At 42.5% G+C, this 18,438-nt stretch overlaps 1 protein-coding gene across 3 annotated transcripts in view; it reads left to right on the top strand.

Moving 5' to 3' along the window:
* The window catches only part of ASZ1 (ankyrin repeat, SAM and basic leucine zipper domain containing 1), a 108,816-nt gene that overhangs the window by 68,878 nt on the left and 21,500 nt on the right, over positions 1 to 18,438 (top strand). For all 3 annotated transcript variants that reach the window (XM_073331653.1, XM_073331643.1, XM_073331663.1), the window contains 3 exons: positions 9,172 to 9,283; positions 13,113 to 13,247; positions 17,306 to 17,430. In XM_073331653.1, coding sequence (XP_073187754.1) covers positions 9,172 to 9,283; positions 13,113 to 13,247; positions 17,306 to 17,430 — 372 coding nt within the window. The remainder of the gene's footprint in view (positions 1 to 9,171; positions 9,284 to 13,112; positions 13,248 to 17,305; positions 17,431 to 18,438) is intronic.

Here is an 18,438-nt window from a genome sequence, read left to right as displayed (position 1 = left end):
TACACACAATACATAAAACTTAAAGAGAAATACTAGAACTGTTGATATCTCTTAACATGCAATAAACTTTTAAAGTGCAACCACTGTAAATATTCCCCCTCTAACTCCAGGGGAAGGTTAGATTCTGATATAATCACACATCTGCATGAGCCAGAGCCCTAGGCATGATCCTATAGTGCCTGTGCATTAAATCAGCTCTTTTCTTCCTACTGCTAAATCCTCCACCTTTCAAGGAAAAGCATTAGAGACCCTTTTCTAGCTATCTTCCTCTTTTTATAAGACTCTCATGCCTTTCTCCCTTTCCTAGTCTCTACTTCAGTATGCCATAATTTTCTCACCAGTTTTTGTCTGTCTATTTTTCAGTTCCCAGTTCCTCTCTGATCTCTGGATGCTCTTTAGCCTCAGATTATGCAGTCTTCTCCTTATGTGAATGTTCTGGAGAGCAGGTTTCTCTCTGCCGTATATTTTGCTTATGAAAAATAGCAGGAAAAGATGAACAATGCCATACTTTGCTGTAACTAGCATATGGTAAAAGAGTGACAAAGCTCAGTCTCTCACAATCCATTCAAACAGAATTATACAGCCTCTCTGCTATATACTTGCTTTTCAGGGTCCCTCTAGTGTTCAGTATTATGGTTAATACCTGTAGGTACTATAGGAAAAGCCCCCTCCCAAGGTTTTACATTTCTTCCTAAGAAAAGAGTTGAAACGTCTGTTGCCACCAGACAGAAGAGTGCCTTGTCACAGAACAATGTAATGCAAACAATGGTTAATTCTTGTGAAGACAAAATGTTGAATGTTAATACATTTTAAATATTACTTACCATCCTTAGTAGGAGTGGTGGCTCCTCACTCAAAACTACTTTTTATTTACTGCAATCAGAACTTGAAAGCTTCTCCTCAGAGATATTTCTCATTATATAATTGTATGATCCCTTACTGTTCGTCTCAGTGTTGGTTGGTTGTTTTATTTATTTCTGTAGTGCTCAAAAGAATACTAGGCACTCTAGACCCTGCCCTGAAGAGCTTATTGTCAGTAGACACACAGCAAAGGAGGTGGGGAGGATATAACATGAGACTTTTGCAATGTTTTCTTTTGTTTTGTATTTTAATCCTTACCTATTTTCATCCCATCTTCAGCACTTTCCATTCCTTTCCTGTTTTGAAACACTTTTTTTCTTCCAGCCCAGTCCCCAAGCCAATTCAAGAGTGATATTGACATGCTTGTGAGATACTTGAATCTATCCAGGTCAGCAGGTCCTCCTATCACCAGGTCTTCTGGGGTGTAGAAATAAAGGGTAGATTTGGGAGAGAGAATGGTCTCAGAGGACTTTTCCTGCAGCATTGCCAAGAGGTAAAAGTGTGTAGAAGAGTAGCATCAAAACACAGTTTTGGAATAACAAATAGAAATAAAGGTAAAAGACTAAAGATGTTCAGATATTTTACCATGTGTTCAACTTGTTTGATGTTAAAATATATTTGTGCACTACTGTTCTTAGAGAACCACTTGGTAAGAGTGGCGTATTCCTGGATTTTTGAATTTATATATAACTTTCGCTAGAGGGTGCTATTCAGACATTTGTTGTATAATATGCATATTCTCCAGCCCAGCATCTCCCCCAGTGCTCATACATCTGGCCTGTTACTCTCCACAGGGCCACTCACGGAGGCATTCCAGAGTTTCAGCACTGCTTGTGTTAGCCATGCCTTCCCGCTCCTGCTTGCCACTAGGTTCTCTGCCTCTGTGGCAAGGGACAGTTGGCAGATTTAGCTGCTCCTGCTTTCATTTGCTCCCCTGTTTGTTTTTCTCCTGTTTTTAGGCAGTGGTGAGCAGATGAGCTGGATCTTTTTAATCCCTTTCTCCTCCTCCCGTGGGTAGTTAATCAACTGTTGGGTGGTTAATTCACCTGGAAGCTGCCTCTATAGAGTCTCTCTGCCAGCTTCTCTGCCTCTCTCCCAGGTATGATAGAACAGCCAAGGAAGCATGAGACCAGGTCCAAAAAAGTGCACTGTTTGCGAGGAAGCCTTCCAGGCTCAGCAGGTGGTGAATTGTGCCCTGCTTCCATCCAACCAATTGACCCTAACTCCATTAGGAATGGGTCTCCAAATTGGACAGGCATGTGGAGTCCTGTCTGCTGAGTTGCCATATCTGCAACACAGGACAATCAGAGCTGGAGCCACAGAACAGAGCAGGGAGAGGATCAAAGGACAAGGAGGATCTCATTTAGCTGGCCGAGGGGTAAGTCCCAGGGTCCAGGACTCTAAACAGAACAAGGCTGCAGGGCTACAGGTCCGTCCTCCCCCTCACCCCCCATCTTAAAATGGCTCCTAAATGCCCTGGGGAAAGAATGGGGGTTCATAAGCAGACCCTCTCCCTCCCAGTTTGAGCTGGAGGAGTTGGGCAATGAACCCCTCTCCCCTGCTCTAGGGGACTGGGACCCTGGAGGGGAGGAATCAGACAGAGAGCTCTCTGGAGATCTTCAAGCACTTTGAAAGGCAAGCTATAAAAACCTCATCAGAGCCCCAGCAGGGTTCCTGTGGACGTGAGATGGGTTACAAGAACAAAGACCAAAAAGGGGAAGAAAACAGGAAAAAAACCCAAAACTCGAAGGCACATTCCCTCTGTCGCTTCCTCTTCTCTCCCCTCCACCCCGAAAAGTTTGAGATCGTGTACAGAAAGGTTGTACAGATCCAGATCCAGCCTGAGGGCATGTGAGAGCAAGCCTCAAAGCAAATTCCTGGCCTTAAAATCCTCCCCTGAAGCTGCTGTTCCTCTGTGCTCCTCTTCTGAGGATGTGATCACAGAGGAATGGGACAAGCCTGACAAAGGCAAACATCAGTAAAATTTACCTCAGGTGCTACAGGAGCCAAAGAACTTTATTGCTCAGTGTGACACAGAGACCCCTTGGCAAAATGGTACCTGGTTCTTTGCAAACAACTCTCACCTCAGACCTGAGAAACTCACTTACACAAAACACATCGTCTTCTTCAAGTGCTGTCCCTGTGGGTGCTCCACTTCAGGTGATGGTGAGTCCTGATGCTGTTAATTGGAGATTTTCGGTAGCTCTGCTCAGTTGGGCTGCTTGTGCTTAGAAGCTGTGTTGCGGCGCCATTGGAGTCTCAGTTAGCGCGTGCACGGCCCAAGCCCCTCAGTTCCTTCTCAACCATCCTCGTCTGAAGACGGCACTCAGGGCAGTGCGACAGCTTTTTACCCTGTAAATTGACAAAATAGAAATTTAGTTAGTTTATTGTAGTTCTTAGTACCTGTTAAAAAAAAATATATAGTTTTTCTTTCTCTGGTTCCCTGCTCCCTTGGGAGCACATTCCGTAAAAGCTTTTCTCCGTTTCCCCTCTCCCTTGGGGCACTACCCTGAACATGCCAGGTACCCCCGGGTGTAAGAGTTGCAGCTCCTGCAAAGGAGCGATTCCGCAGTCCAGCAGGCATTCTCTCTGTGTGAGATGCCTGGGAGAAACACATATACCACAGAAGCCCTACTGACTTGAAGGCATCTAACTTGTTGTAGTAATTCTTAACTTGTTCTTTTGCTATTTTAGCCTCTGATCCTACCCCATTACACTGATGGCTCACTGTGAGTTGTCCAATCACTGTTAACTTTTTTTGTGAAAACTGAAACAAAAAAAGGCATTTAGCTCTTCGGCCCTTCCTGCATTTTCTGTTCTTGTTTTTCCCTCCGTATTGAGTATTGTGCCTACCCTATTCTTGGTCTTCTTCATGCTTCTCATGTATTGATAAAATGATTTCTTGTTACCCTTTATGTCCCCAGTTGAATCTTGTTTACTACCTTCGCCTTTCTAATTTTGTCCTTATGTTGTTGTTTTTTATATTCATCCTTCATAATTTGACCTAGTTTCTACTTTTTTATGATTATGTTTTGAGTTTCAGGTAATTGAAGATCTCATGGTTAAGCCAAGGTAGTCCCTTATCATACTTCCTATCTTTCCTACACATTGGTGTAATTTGCTCTTAGCCCCTTAATAGTGTTTCTTTAAAAACCTGCCAACTCTCATAAGCTCTTTTTTCCCTTAGACTTGCTTCCCATGGGATCTTTCCTACAATCAGGTGCCTTCAGATCTTCCTCCTGAGAGTGTGGAACCACACTCCCCAGAACACATGAAAGACCACATCTGAATCCCGATCCAGGCACTCAGCTCCCTAGAGTGGTAGGGACTGTCCATTGGATTGTCTGCAAAGGTCTGCCCATATGCCTTCCATATCCCCTTGTCCTTACTAACAATGCCAACCTGGAGGGCTGAGGTACTCGTGTGGGTTTCAAACCACCCAGGGAACCTGGAGCCCAGAGGAAAAGACAAATGGCATAAACCTTTTAGAACTCAGAGTAGTCAAGCTAGCTCTTTGAAAGTTCTAGATCTTCCTGGAGGGAAATTATATTCTGTTTCAGTCAGAGAACACAACTACGGTCATGTACATAAACAACCATGGAAGGAGAAGTTGCCCAAGGCAACATGCAGAAACCATGGAAATAATGAAACAGGCAGAGCAGTCTTTCTTGTCATTCAGAACGACCCATGTAAAGGGAAATTGAACCAGAAGGTAGACTGGCTCAACCGACACTAGCTCAACACACTAGAATGGTGCCTGAATCAGGAGGTCTTCAGTTTGATTTCAAAGGACAATCTGTCTTCCTTCAGCCAATTTGTTTGTGAGCTGTGAGAACGTGAAGAGGCCAAGATAATTCATTAGGGAGACAGATGCCAAATCCTTGGGGACAGATGCCCTTTCACACAGATGGCCACCTTTTCCCTTCCTGGGGAAAGTGATTCAGAAAATAAAAAGGGAGCAGACAGAAGTCATATTGATAACTGCCTATTGGCCAAGGAGACCCTGGTTTTCTGACCTGATAGACCTGACTGTGGAACCTCTGCTACAGTGACCATGGGGACCGGAACATAATCTCCCAAGGTCTGTTTCTCCATCCAGGTCTCGGACCAGCTTCAGTTGATAGACCCAGTATTGCTAAGGCCTCCGTTTCAGTAACCAGACTATCTTCCAAAGTTATCAAGACTTTGCTAGCATCCAGAAGAGCCTCGACACTAAAGCCATACTCTTCTCTCTGGTCCAGGTTCAATGTCTTGTGCCACGAGTACTGTGTGGACCCCAGCAATCCAAGCCATTTTGAACTTTCTGCAGGAAGTCATAGACAAGGGCCTTCAATGCAGCACCGCAGCACCAAATTTGTAATCTCAGTAGCGTCCTTTTTATGGGATCTGCAGAATCCTTGATCTTCAGATTCCTCAGAGCTATCAGGCTGACCAAGCTGTTGATCAGGCTGATCTTCACAAAATGGGATCTACCACTGGTTTTGAAAGATCTAAAAGATCATTCCTTTAAGACCCTGACTTTAGTGATGGCCTTCTACTTGTCCATAAAAGCTTGTTTTCTGGTCTCTCACATCTGCTAGATGGGTATCAGAACTGGTGATATTATCTGTGCAAGAACCTTGTATATTCCACGACGCCAAGGTGGTGCTGAAAACGCCAGTTTTTTCTTCCTAAAGTAAATTTTCCCTTTCATACTTCCCAAAAAGTTGTCCTTCCTTCATTCTGTCCGAAGCTGTGACGTCTGACAGAATAGAAGTGGCATACCTTAATGCCAGGAGAGTGCTGAAAATCTACATCATGCACACACAATCCACAATGAGGTCAGGTGCCCGTTTGTGTCCTTCCGGTGTAAATGTCAAGGTCTCAAGAGTTTCTAAATCATCCACTGCTAGATGGATTAGGCTCTATATTGTTGAAGCCTACAAGGCTGAGAAATCCCTGCTCTGTAGTTTCTGTGATCCCTCTATGCAATTTAAACTTCACTGTCGCTTTGCAGATGTATTTATGTATTCAAATTATGGAGGCATCAGTTGCATCTCCATAGTTAATGCTGAGTTTAGTTTTGCACTTAGTTTTGTTCTTGATTATACATGAAAAAATAGTGTGTTCTCCCCCAAGATACAGCACTTATTCTTCAAGTAGAGGACTAGTTTTCTGAGACTTTACAGTAAATCTATTAATTTAGTTTGAGTTAAAATTATCCTGTCCGGGATGCCACCTGATGTACTGGAGTTTAGCTGAGCCTCTCCTGCTCCACCAGCCTGGATTCCCTCTCCCTGTTTTGCTGAATTAGGCTCTCCAGCCTCTTGGAACATACACACACAGGTAGGGCCACACCCAGTTACAGACAGAGACTGAAATCAGCTCTGCGTGAAAAGGCTCACCCGACACTCACATGCACACCCCTTTTGGGAAATAAACTGCAAAGTATATTGTTTTGCACTGTACAGAAAGATCTGCACAGCTCAAACTCATAAAATTTCACCCTCTTCCTCAGTGTGAAGAGAGAGATGCACAACTTCTTGGTCCCCTCCCCATCCCAGTTAGAAATTACATAAACTGGGTTTAATAATAAACAAAACAAATTGTATTAACTATAAAAGGCAGATTTTAAATGGTTAAAGAGATAGCAAACCGAACAAAGCAGGTTACTGAGCAAATAAAACAAACCACACAAACTAAGCTTGATTTACTAAAGAAACAGGTTCCAAAATGTAATTTCTCACCCTAAATGTTGAATTTAGGCAGGGTGCAGGGTTTCTGTAGCTCAGAGTTCCAGTTATTTTGTTAAAGACTGGACCCCTGTCTCAGTCTGGACTCACCCCTGCCTTTCCCTTCAGGTTGGTTTCTTTGTCCCTTCAGGTACTGTCAGTCGTATTTCTTCTTGGATAGGCAATGGAGGAGAGACCCATTTGCCCTCCTGCCCACCCTTAAATAAGATTTACATAAGGCAGGAATATTTTGTTTCCCAAACTTGACCCCCCCCCCTCTCCTTTTAGTGGAAAGTTACAAGAAGTCCAAGATGATGTTTAGTATCAGATGACAAGACCATCTGACCTAGTAGTGTCACAGCTGCATCCCAGGACTCCTCCCAGAAAGGAGAGAGATTAGTATCTTTACAGTCTTGTTGTTTCTTCCTAATGGCCCATCAAATCTGATGGCCTGTTGTCTGGTGGGTGTCTTCCAAATACACACCCAGTTTTAATTGTTGTTACGTAGTCCATATTCCTCACTTTAGATACAGAAATGATACATGCATACAAATTGGATAATCACATTCAGTAAATCATAACCTTTTCAATATCTCACATGACCCATCTTGCATAAAACATATCTTAGTTATGTCATATCCATATCATAAGCATATTTCCATAAATAATATGGTGTGTAACATCACCATTATTTTTTTTATTGATCTTAATAAACATTTGTTTTTATTTATCTTAATACTTGGAATAATGCTAACTTTTCAAACTTCCCATATAGTTAAATCTCATTGAAATATTTTGCATTGGCTACTTTGAAGAATTACTTTGTGGATTAATTGTCGGGGTTTTGTAGTTTTTCTTCATAACTGAAAATTTCTCTTTCAGAGAATTTCTTGAAGACTTCTTTGTTTTTTTTCAAAATGGCTGCCATCTCCTATTGTTTTTAATGGAACTGAAGCCACAGGCTGCAACTGCACCTATTTACATACTTCTCAGTGTTGCACTTTGACTCCAGACCACATCTGCCCTGTAGTGACAACATACTTTTTTTTTTTTTTTTTAACACCAGATTTTCATCTAATCGGTCACAAACACCATAATGCTTTAATCACAGTGTTATTGCATGGTGTTACTAAAGGGAAGAGTTAAGGTTGTTTGCGTGCTCTAACTACATTCCATTCTTTTACATGTTCATATTTCCTATAAGTTTAGCCTTAATTCTGAATTTCCTTGATTTATAATGGTTGCTTTTAGGATAGTTACAACATCTCTATAATGTACAGTAACTCCTCACTTAAAGTCATCCCGGTTAATGTTGTTACGTTGCTGATCAATTAGAGAACGTGCTCATTTAAAGTTGCGCAATGCTCCCTTATAACGTTTGGCAGCCGCCTGCTTTGTCCACTGCTTGCAGAAAGAGCAGCCCATTGGAGCTAGCTGGTGGGGGCTTGGAACCAGGGTGGACTGGCAGCCCCCCTAAGTTTCCTGTGTGGCAGCCGCCCATCAGGCTATCAATTGCTGGGCAGTTCAGCTGTCCCTCCCCACACTGCCCTCTGCCTCTGAGCTGCTTCCGGGAGCCTCCTGCTTGCTGTGCGGGAGGGGGGGAAGAGGGAGGGTAATATCAGGGTGCCCCCTTTCCCCTGATCCGGTACCTCATCTCCACAGAGCAGGGGGGACACATGACAAGGCTCAGAAGTGAGGGAGCTTGCTGGCAGCAGCTGCTGTCTCAGCTTCCTGATGTACTTAAAAAGGCAGTGTACTTAGAGTGGGGTCAGCGTACTTAAAGGGGCAATGCATGTCTCTCTCACACACACACACGGTGTGTGTCTCTGTCTCTCTCTGCCATGTAATCTCCCCTCCCTTCATTCCTTCTGCCTTGTAGAGTGTGAGGCTACATTAACAATGTGTTAACCCTGGAGGGCTCAGCCGAGTGCTAGTTCATCATTTAGCAGTAAGGCATTCTTTGGGAATTATCCAACCCTCTGACTTCACCACCTCAACCAAGCTTCACAATCAACATTGCTGTGTACAGTATTAAATTGTTTGTTTAAAACTTATAGTGTGTGTGTGTGCGTGCGCAGCAAAAAAAATTTCCCTGGAACCTAACCCTCCCTCCACCCCCCCCCCATTTACATTAATTCTTATGGAGAAATTGGATTCGCTTAACATCATTTTGCTTAAAGTAGCATTTTTTCAGGAACATAACTACAGTATTAAGCAAGGAGTTACTGTATTATACTCTAAATTGCTGATACATACAAGCAATCTTAAGTGTATCTTTTGTATCTTTTTGTCTAGGAATATAATACTGATTTTCCACTTACTGATATTTGTACTTCTGATTGCAGTACAATAGGTGCTTGACAGGATAGGTGTTAAAACTGCTCATTGGGAATATGGGCCCAATTTTTTACATCATTTCAATATGTGCTTAAAGTTAAGCATCTGCTTAAGGTCCATTGACTCTAATAGGATTTAAGATTGCATTTAAAGTTTAAGCTCATGCTCGAATGTTCTGCTAAATCTTTGCTGAGTCAAGGCCATATAGCTGATGCCTTAGCTAATGTTGAGTATTTTAACAAAAATTCCTCTTTTTTCCAAGGAAGCAAATGACTCCGCTAATGTATGCAGCTCGAGAAGGACACCCTCAGGTTGTTGCTCTTCTTGTTGCTTATGGATCACAAATAAATGCCCAGGATGAAAATGGTTATACAGTAAGCAAGCTACTTGTATATACTATATGTGATACTGAACTGTGTTTACACTTTTCACATTAGTTTGTTTTTAGTACTTTTTCCTCAGAAATACCCTTCACTCTTGTGCTCCAGCTTGCCAAATTTTTCTGGAATTAACTCCATCTGGCACCACTCACAGCTTTTTCTGAACCAGAAGAGATTGTACCTTAACATGGCACTTGCAGTAGCAGCTTTGACTTTTATTGTTTTTCTTTCCTTATCTAACCTTATCTCTCATCTATCTGTCATCCTTTGCCATTGGGGCATGAACGGGGCGGGGGCAAGCAGGAACATGCCCATCCCCCCACTCCACCACCACTCCCAGCTTCTGCCCTGCCCTCCCCCCTGGGATTCCCTCTCCTGAGCCCATCTCCCCTCTTTCTGCTAGGGTGGGAGTTGGGCTGAGCGCAGCTGAAGGGACATGCCTGAGAAAGGCACTGCAGCTAGTGCTCCCGCTGAGCCCCACTAGATGACGCTCGGAGCAGGGAAGCAGAGGTGGCAGCCCAGCTCTGCCAGAGGGGGCATGTTACCCATCCCTTCCTTGCCTGCAGCCTCCAGTGCGTGTTTGGTGCCCGCCTGGGGTGCCACAGAAGGGAGCTCGGGACAAAGGTGGCCAGACACAGTGGAAACGGGGGGTACTCTGGGGAGGCGGTGGGGGAGGCAGCAGAGCCCGGGGACATTGGACGGGGTGCTGATGTTTAAAGTTCCCCCTGTGACGTTCCTCTGGTGTTATCTGGACCGGTGATCTGCTAGGTCACTCCAATCCTCAACTTTGGCAGCCAGCCTTACCCTGCTCTGCTGTGAGAACCCCCACTCCTGGGCTGTTCACGCACGGCCTCTAGCACTTTTGAGTGAGCACTACTACATGAGTGAGCACTTCTGGCCGGCCGCTGCTTGAACTGTGCAACTGAATGACACTCGCCAATATCTCCGGTCCCAGACACAACCCTAGGAATCCTCTGTCTCGCAGTGTCCAGTTATGCCCACTGGACACTGCAAGCTTATATGAGTTCATCAGTTTAACAAAGAAATTGATATGTACCAGGCTCGTTATCCCAAGGGGAGTCTCTGACATGCTGCAAACCAAATGCACTGCTTCAGGTAGAATAAACAAACAGATTTATTAACTACAAAAGATAGATTTTAAGTGATTATAAGTCTAAGCACAAGAAGTCAGATTTGGTCAAATGAAATAAAAGCAAAATGCATTCTAAGCTGATCTTAACACTTTCAGTGCCCTTTCAAACTTAGATGCTCCTCACCACAGGCTGGCTGGTTGCCCTTTAGCCAGGCTCTCCACTTTGATCAGCGCTTCAGTCGCTTGGTGGTCGTGTCTGTAGATGGAGGTGGAAGAGAGAGAGAGCATGGCAAACGTCTTTCCCTTTTATCATAGATTCATAGATATTTAGGTCAGAAGGGACCATTATGATCATCTAGTCTGACCTCCTGCACAACGCAGGCTACAGAATTTCTCCCACCACTCCTGCAAAAAACCTCACACCTATATCTGTGCTATTGAAGTCCTCAAATCATAGTTTAAAGACTTCAAGGAGCAGAGAATCCTCCAGCAAGTGACCCGTGCCCCATGCTACAGAGGAAGGCGAAAAACCTCCAGGGCCTCTTCCAATCTGCCCTGGAGGAAAATTCCTTCCCCACCCCAAATATGGCGATCAGCTAAACCCTGAGCATATGGGCAAGATTCATCAGCCAGATACTACAGAAAATTCTTTCCTGGGTAACTCGGATCCCACCCCATCTAATAGCCCATCACAGGCCATTGGGCCTATTTACCATGAATATTTAATTACCAAAACCCATGTTATCCCATCATACCATCTCCTCCATAAACGTATCGAGTTTAATCTTAAAGCCAGATAGATCTTTTGCCCCCACTGCTTCCCTTGGAAGGCTATTCCAAAACTTCACTCCTCTGATGGTTAGACACCTTCGTCTAATTTCTAGTCTAAATTTCCTGGTGGCCAGTTTATATCCATTTGTTCTTGTGTCCACATTGTTACTGAGCTTAAATAATTCCTCTCCTCTCCGGTATTTATCCCTCTGATATATTTATAGAAAGCAATCATATCTCCTCTCAACCTTCTCTTAGTTAGGCTAAACAAGCCAAGCTCCTTGAGTCTCCTTTCATAAGGTAAGTTTTCCATTCCTCAGATCATCCTAGTAGCCCTTCTCTGTACCTATTCCAGCTTGAATTCATCCTTCTTAAACGTGGGAAACCAGAACTGCACACAGTATTCCAGCTGAGGTCTCACCAGTGCCTTGTATAATGGTACTAAAACCTCCTTATCCCTACTGGAAATACCTCTCCTGATGCATCCCAAGACTGCATTAGCTTTTTTCACGGCCATATCACATTGGCGGCTCATAGTCATCCTATGATCAACCAATACTCTAAGGTCCTTTTCCTCCTCTGTTACTTCTAATTGATGCGTCCCTAGCTTATAACTAAAATTCTTGTTATTAATCCCTAAATGCATAACCTTACACTTCTCACTATTAAATTTCATCCTATTACTATTACTCCAGTTTACAAGGTCATCCAGATCCTCCTCTAGGATATCCCTGTCCTTCTCTAAATTGGCAATACCTCCCAGCTGTGTATCATCTGTAAACTTTATTAGCACACTCCCACTTTTTGTGCCAAGGTCAGTAATAAAAAGATTAAATAAGATCATGTCCTTTCTTCCCTGTTGGTTTTGCCCCTCCACCCCTTTCAGAGTCAGGTGAGCATTACCTCATTGTAGTCCCAAACTGACCAAGGGAAGGGGGGTGAGAGTCCAACAGATCCTTTGTTGCTTCCTAGGCTAGTGTCCTTTGTTCCTGTGAGCCTGGGCTGGGTTTGTCTTGAACATGGCCTGATAAGGTGTGAACTGCCCCTCTGCTCCTGGCGAATTTTTGCCTGGGTTTGTTTTAAGCCATGAGGACACATTTTCAGCCTCATAGCGATATACATGAAACAACCTATAACATTACTATGACAACAATGCTCAGTGCATCATGAGCCTTCTGAAGACAACTGACATGACAAACTTTGCATTGGATACCACACAATCATTTTATAAGGATGAAAATGGGGGTGCCACGTGTTCCCCTGAGGTATAGAGCGTCACCCCCCCCAAAAAAATAGTCACATTTAAATCCCTGTTGCCATAGCCTCTGAGTCCCTTTTATATGTGGAGTCGTGGTAGCCCCAAAGCTTTGAGAATTGCTAAGAATGTAATTTCAGAATTTCACAGGCAACTTATTGCTTCCTTGTTTGCCCTTATGTTCCTGTATTTAAAACAGTCTGCAAACTGTAGGGTATGGGGGTAATTTTGCTATTAATGTTTAAATAAAGCAAAATCGTAGAATTTAGAACAAACTAAGACAGTCTGTTAAATATACATGTAGTCCAATGGTGTGGCAAAGGGGAGGGAACACCTTTCCATGTGTGAAAGATGAGTGAGTGAGAAAGGGCAGAGTTGGAACTGACTTTGCATATGTGTTGAGAACTTTTGTCATTCATATTTAAATCTGCACTTTAACTTTGAATTAATTTTTAAAGCATTTGACAAGATATTTTACATGTTGTCCATTTTTAATTAACTGTATTCTGTCCGGTCATCTTCCAAACTATAATGAGACAAAAGGAGATTGTGCAGTATCATCATAGATTAGCAGGTAGAGTTACTCTTCCATGTTTACCTTTCACAAAGGTTACCCTATTTTGTTTTACTGAGATAATAAGCTCTGTTTTTTGTCTTGTTTTTAAACTTATTCTACGAAGTGAAACAAAATGTTTTATATATAGGCACTGACATGGGCATCCCACCAGGGACATAAAAATGTAGTCCTGAAGTTGCTTGAACTTGGAGCTGATAAAATTCTGCAAACCAAAGATGGAAAGACAGCAGGAGAGATTGCAAAAAGCAGTAAACATTCAGAGGTATTGTTCTCCACTAAGGTCTAATTCTGTTTTTCCTGAAACATTCATGTTCTCACTGGTTGCACAGTTTCCCAGATCAGTGTTAATGTAGGCCCTTAAACATGTATTACAGCATATATTTAACCAATATTTATTAATATTATTCAGTGCTACACTGTAGGTGTTCATGCTGCTTTAAAACAGGGGTCTCAAACTCAGTTTACCTTAGGGCCAGTGCCAGTCTTCAAATCCTCCCAGCGGGCCAATAATGTCACCTTGCTCCCTTGGCCTCATGCCACCCTGACTGACTCTGCTCAGCAACTAGTAATGCTGCCTCCATGGCTGATTCTGCCCGGCGACTAGTGATGGTATCTCTGTCCCTCTCCCCCAGCCAATGGCAGCTGCGGGAGGCAGCGCCTGCAACAGACAGACAAAACAGCATGGCTGCATGGGTCTCTCCTCTGGGGGGAGGGGCATGTGAATCTCTCCTGCCCACTCCCCTCCTACCCCACCCCGCCCCCTTGGCTGGCAGCCATGAGGCCAGATGAAATAACTTTTTTCAAAGCTTTCACAGGCTGCAGTGGGGCGGTTCTCGGGCCGGGACTTTGAGACCCCTGCTTTAAAAGTTACTACACATGCATTATGTTGCAAAGTTAATGTTGCTGTGGGACCTTTAACTTAGGGCTTGGCTACACTTGTAGAGCGCTGGGAGTTAAACCAGCCTTTGGAGACCGCAGCAGGGAAAACGCTGCTGTGTGTTTACACTGTCAGCTGCAAGCGCACTGGCTTGGTCACATTAGCAGCTCTTGCAACGCCACAAGGAGCAGTGCATTGTGGTAGCTATCCTAGTGTTCAAGTGGCTGCAGCGTGCTTTTCAAATAGGGTGCGGGGGGTGGAGTGTGACAGGGACTGTGTTGTTTGTATGTGGTGGGAGAGAGTGTGTGTTTTGGGGGGCAGAGAGTGTGTCAGCATGCTGTCTTGTAAGTTCAGACAGCAGCAGAACCCCTCTCCTCTCTCTCTCTCAAAAACACTCACAACAGCAGCATTCCAGAGTAATGGTTGGCTTTGTCCCGGAGCAGATAAGTCAGAAATGGAGCTTTGAAAGGGGATATCCGCATGTGTGCAGCCAAGTTCAAAACAATGACAAGAGTGGCACTTGACTTCAGGGGATTATGGGACGTTTCTGGAGGCCAATCACAGCGCAGTAATACAACACGTTGTCCATGCTGACACCCGGGCGTTTCAGCTGGGGCACAGCAAGCTTTATGCTTCTTGTGGAGGTGGATTACCAGGAGCACTCCAGCTGCAGAGTCCAGGAGCTCTACGTGCCTTGCCAGTATGGACACCTCAGGAGTTAGGGCTCCCAAAGCTGATTTAATGAGCTCTAACTTGCAAGTGTAGCCAAGCCCTAAAGAATTTGTTTGCATATGTGTATTTAAATTTCCAGCATAATTCCTTGCTTAGAGTTATTATTTTAGTACGCGTTGTATCAAAAATATATCCACTGACAGTTTTTCTGATCAACTCTTTGAGAAATAGTTGGTTAAATTCAACCAAGATAACTTTGGAGGAGATTGCATTGTATAGTGTTTAGCTACATTTCATTTGAGAGAGTTCTACAGAAATTCAAATAGAAAAACATTTTAAATTGCTTAAATGTGAAACAGTAGCTGCAGGCTTTAGGTAGTATAGTAAATAGCAGCAGCTTCCAACTATTAGTGCTCCAGGGAGAAGTCTGTCTAAAAAGGTTGAATCTTCTCCTGCGGCCCTAGGAGCAGCAACAGAAGGTATGTCTACACAGCAAGCCTCCCAAGCCAGGTCAATATCTCTCAAGAGTTGTGAACTACACCATTCATCACAGAGCTCTGTGGAATCTGCAGCTCCATACCTGTGATATTTATCATTTTTCCAGGACTCCATAGAAATCAGCATTATTAAAGTGAAATTCCCCATTTTTCTGCATCTAGGCATCTGACTATTTTCAGCCTCTCTCTCCAGCTTCCCCACGAGGGGGAGTTCATTGGATTAGAGTGGGTCTTCCCTGCCCTGTTCCTGGGAGCCAGGTAGCAGAGGGGCAAGGAGCCAAAGCTGGAATCTAATGACAGCCAGGAAGTGGAGAAAAGAGCCAGTATTGCAGACTAGGAACCTGGGCTGCCTGGAAAACAGTGGAGTAGTCAACGCCTAGCGATTTGGAGAAATGAGCCATTGTAAATCAGATACAAGCTACTTTTCATGGCACACATTGGCAAGGAGGCTCTGAGCCAGGCTGCCTGAAGAGTATGGCAAAAAATCCATTGGGAATAATCACTGACAAATTTTACATCAGTAGGAGCTTATGTTTGTGTGGAGGTGAGGAGAATGAGAACAAAGAGTATTTAATAAAGGTACAATAAATTAACATTGCTGTGAAATTTAAAGATTCTTGTAGTGGAATTTGGTCTAATTTATATGATGGAGTATATGGGCTTGTCAGTCTGATCCAACGAAATGGGAGGAAGATACACATGATTATCTTTTCCCACCAGAATTTGAAATGAGAATGAGATGAATCTCTGTTGCTCTTTGGCTTCAATCCCCCACCAAAGGAATAAAAAAATAAATTGAAGTAGAGCAGATTTTCAGTAGGAACTGCTGAAAAAATGTTTTGGCCAAGTCGAAGGACACAGCTGTTTCTCTGACCATCCCGTAAAGAGGATTATTCAGTCTGAGTATGAGGAGGCAGCAAAGAAAAAACACCTTGAATAGGAAATGTCTAAACATTACCATTTTACAAAGGACATGCAGGATCTTTGTGCAGCTCACAAAGATTGGCAGAATAGTAACAACCCTCACCAAAGACACTTAAGGAGATGCTGACTTCCTGACGACCAGGCACACATACAGTGGGTTCCCTAAGAGAATTATGAAACTTTTGCAGTGACTCTTCAAGCTTCAGTCTTTTTCTCATCCTTCATTAGGATTATAGTCATCCAGGCAAATCATGTCTATGAACCTGATGAAGAGCAAAGATCTCCTTTCCTTCTGATGTGACCATAAAAAAGCAGAAATAAATTTCTTTTTAAATTGGGGGAATCACTGATCAGGATGTCAGGCCTTCTTTGTACATTATAAAAAAAGCATAAAATGGGCACAGACTGAATATTTTTTCCCACACTGCAACTCACCTTTGAGGGAATGCGCTACTAATCACGTGTTTGAAAGCTTTTCCCTGATGACTTTATCAGGCTTTTTGGTTTAACATTAGCTTTGCCTTTTCTTTCTGAAATCATAGTTTTGTTGGTAGTTCAGGAAGAGAACTTGGATCATTGTCCCTGAAGGCAGACTTTAGAGTGACATGTCCCCTGAATGTCAACTTTACTGCTGTCACTGGGGCCAGAGGAATAGACTGAGCTATCTAGTGGAGATTGTTTGTATGGTTTTACCATAAGAGAATGAATCAGCAGGCAAAAAAAAAAGTCCTTTTTTCGTTGATCAGTTAGATATAAAGAACACCCAAATACAAAATCCATTGTTTTATTTTGGAATGTCTATAATACCATTATCTGTGTATATGTGCTAATATATCCATACATGTCCAGGATACAGGAATAAGTTAAAAGTGCATACACAATGTTGTTGAAGAGATTTTACTTGGGAGTGAAGAACTTCTAAGTCTTAGAACCAAAAATAAATACTCAGTTAATTTTACATTATATATGACCTCTTTCAGCCTTTCACATTTCACATCAGAATGTTTTTATTTATCTTCACACTGTACACAGCGTTGCTTCACTGTATACTGATGGTTCTTGTTCAGTATTCCATTGAATTAGGTTAGCTTAGCAACATTCACTCTTGGAGATTTAAGCTCCACGGGCTCATCTCTATCACAGATGTTTGCCTTTTGGAAGAATGAGATGATTTACCTGAATTATTCTCCCCAGGTAGTAGTCCATGAAATAATTTTCCCACCTTTTTTACAATTTAAATTTTCATTGTGCATTGAATTATTCTTGTGCTTATTTAATTCAATTGGACACTACTCTACTTCTGTTTTCTTAAACTGAATATTAACTAAATGTTTTTTATACTTTTTTCAGCTTTTTAATTTACTTTCTTTGACTGCAAATCCCTTGCAAGGGAAGTTCCAGAACCTGCTTAAAGAAGAGACTATCCACAAACTCTTGAACACAGTCCCTGATGCAGTTAGAGATCATAGAGTTAGGTAAAGAAGGAAGAAAACTAATGCTATTTTAGTTCATTTTAGTTTTAATATTATGAATACTTTTGGGGTGTGTACATGATTAGTATTAATGCAGAACAATTTACAGTGTCTATTTTTGGAACTTTTTTTACAATCATACCTAATGTAATAATTTGTTAAAATGAGAAACGGAAATCCCATTATGAAACACAGAAACCCATCTTAAATTTTGTATTTCCTGACATTTAGGTGCCTGACTGTACAAACTCAATATTGCATTACATAGTTTGGATGCTTCCAAGTTTTTAACAGAGGCCACTGGCACACTATATACACAATTAAGTTTATCTGTATCATCAGTGGAGAATGTGACCCTGTTGTATACTTCTCCATCAGATAATTTCTGACAAGGTTAAGAACTTTTGTTGAGAATGACAGATGCTTTAAAAATTGAGGTTTCTTCTGACCAGAAGCACCCCACATACACTATATGATATTTTAGAAAAGAAGGTCTTTTGGAGCATGCCAAGGACTTCTGGCTCTTATATGTATCTGTTCTTCCCATGGCCAAGGTGGGAGATATTTTATCAAGTGTCCCTCCATGGATTTGAGTATTCTTTTCACATCCTACACTCAACTTCCTGATAAAAACAGTTGCTATATAAGGTGTTGATTGAGAGGATTTTTCACTTAGTCATATTATGTGTATATTTATTCTTAGTCAAATATATGAATAAAATATAACTGAGTGGAAAATCCTCTCCCCTATCTCCTCATGAGATAAAAGGAAGATGTGCAATTTAGGAAGAAAGGCCAAGTAGTCTGCCTCATTGGCCTTGCATATACCAAATTACAAGGCCATACTGTTGAGATACAGTTATGCTGTTCGCGAGAATTTATCCCTTTTAGTGGCATGAGCACAGGAGGCACAGGAAATCTTTTGATTAAGATACCAGAGCTTGTTTAAACTAGGAAAATTTGCACTGGTGGAACTATACCAATGTGGTTATATCAGTACAAAACTAATGT

Source organism: Lepidochelys kempii, chromosome 1 (assembly GCF_965140265.1).
Source record: "Lepidochelys kempii isolate rLepKem1 chromosome 1, rLepKem1.hap2, whole genome shotgun sequence".
Taxonomy (NCBI): Eukaryota; Metazoa; Chordata; order Testudines; family Cheloniidae; genus Lepidochelys; species Lepidochelys kempii.
The sequence above is the reverse complement of the archived record's forward strand: the minus strand, read 5'-3'. Positions and strand labels throughout refer to the sequence as shown.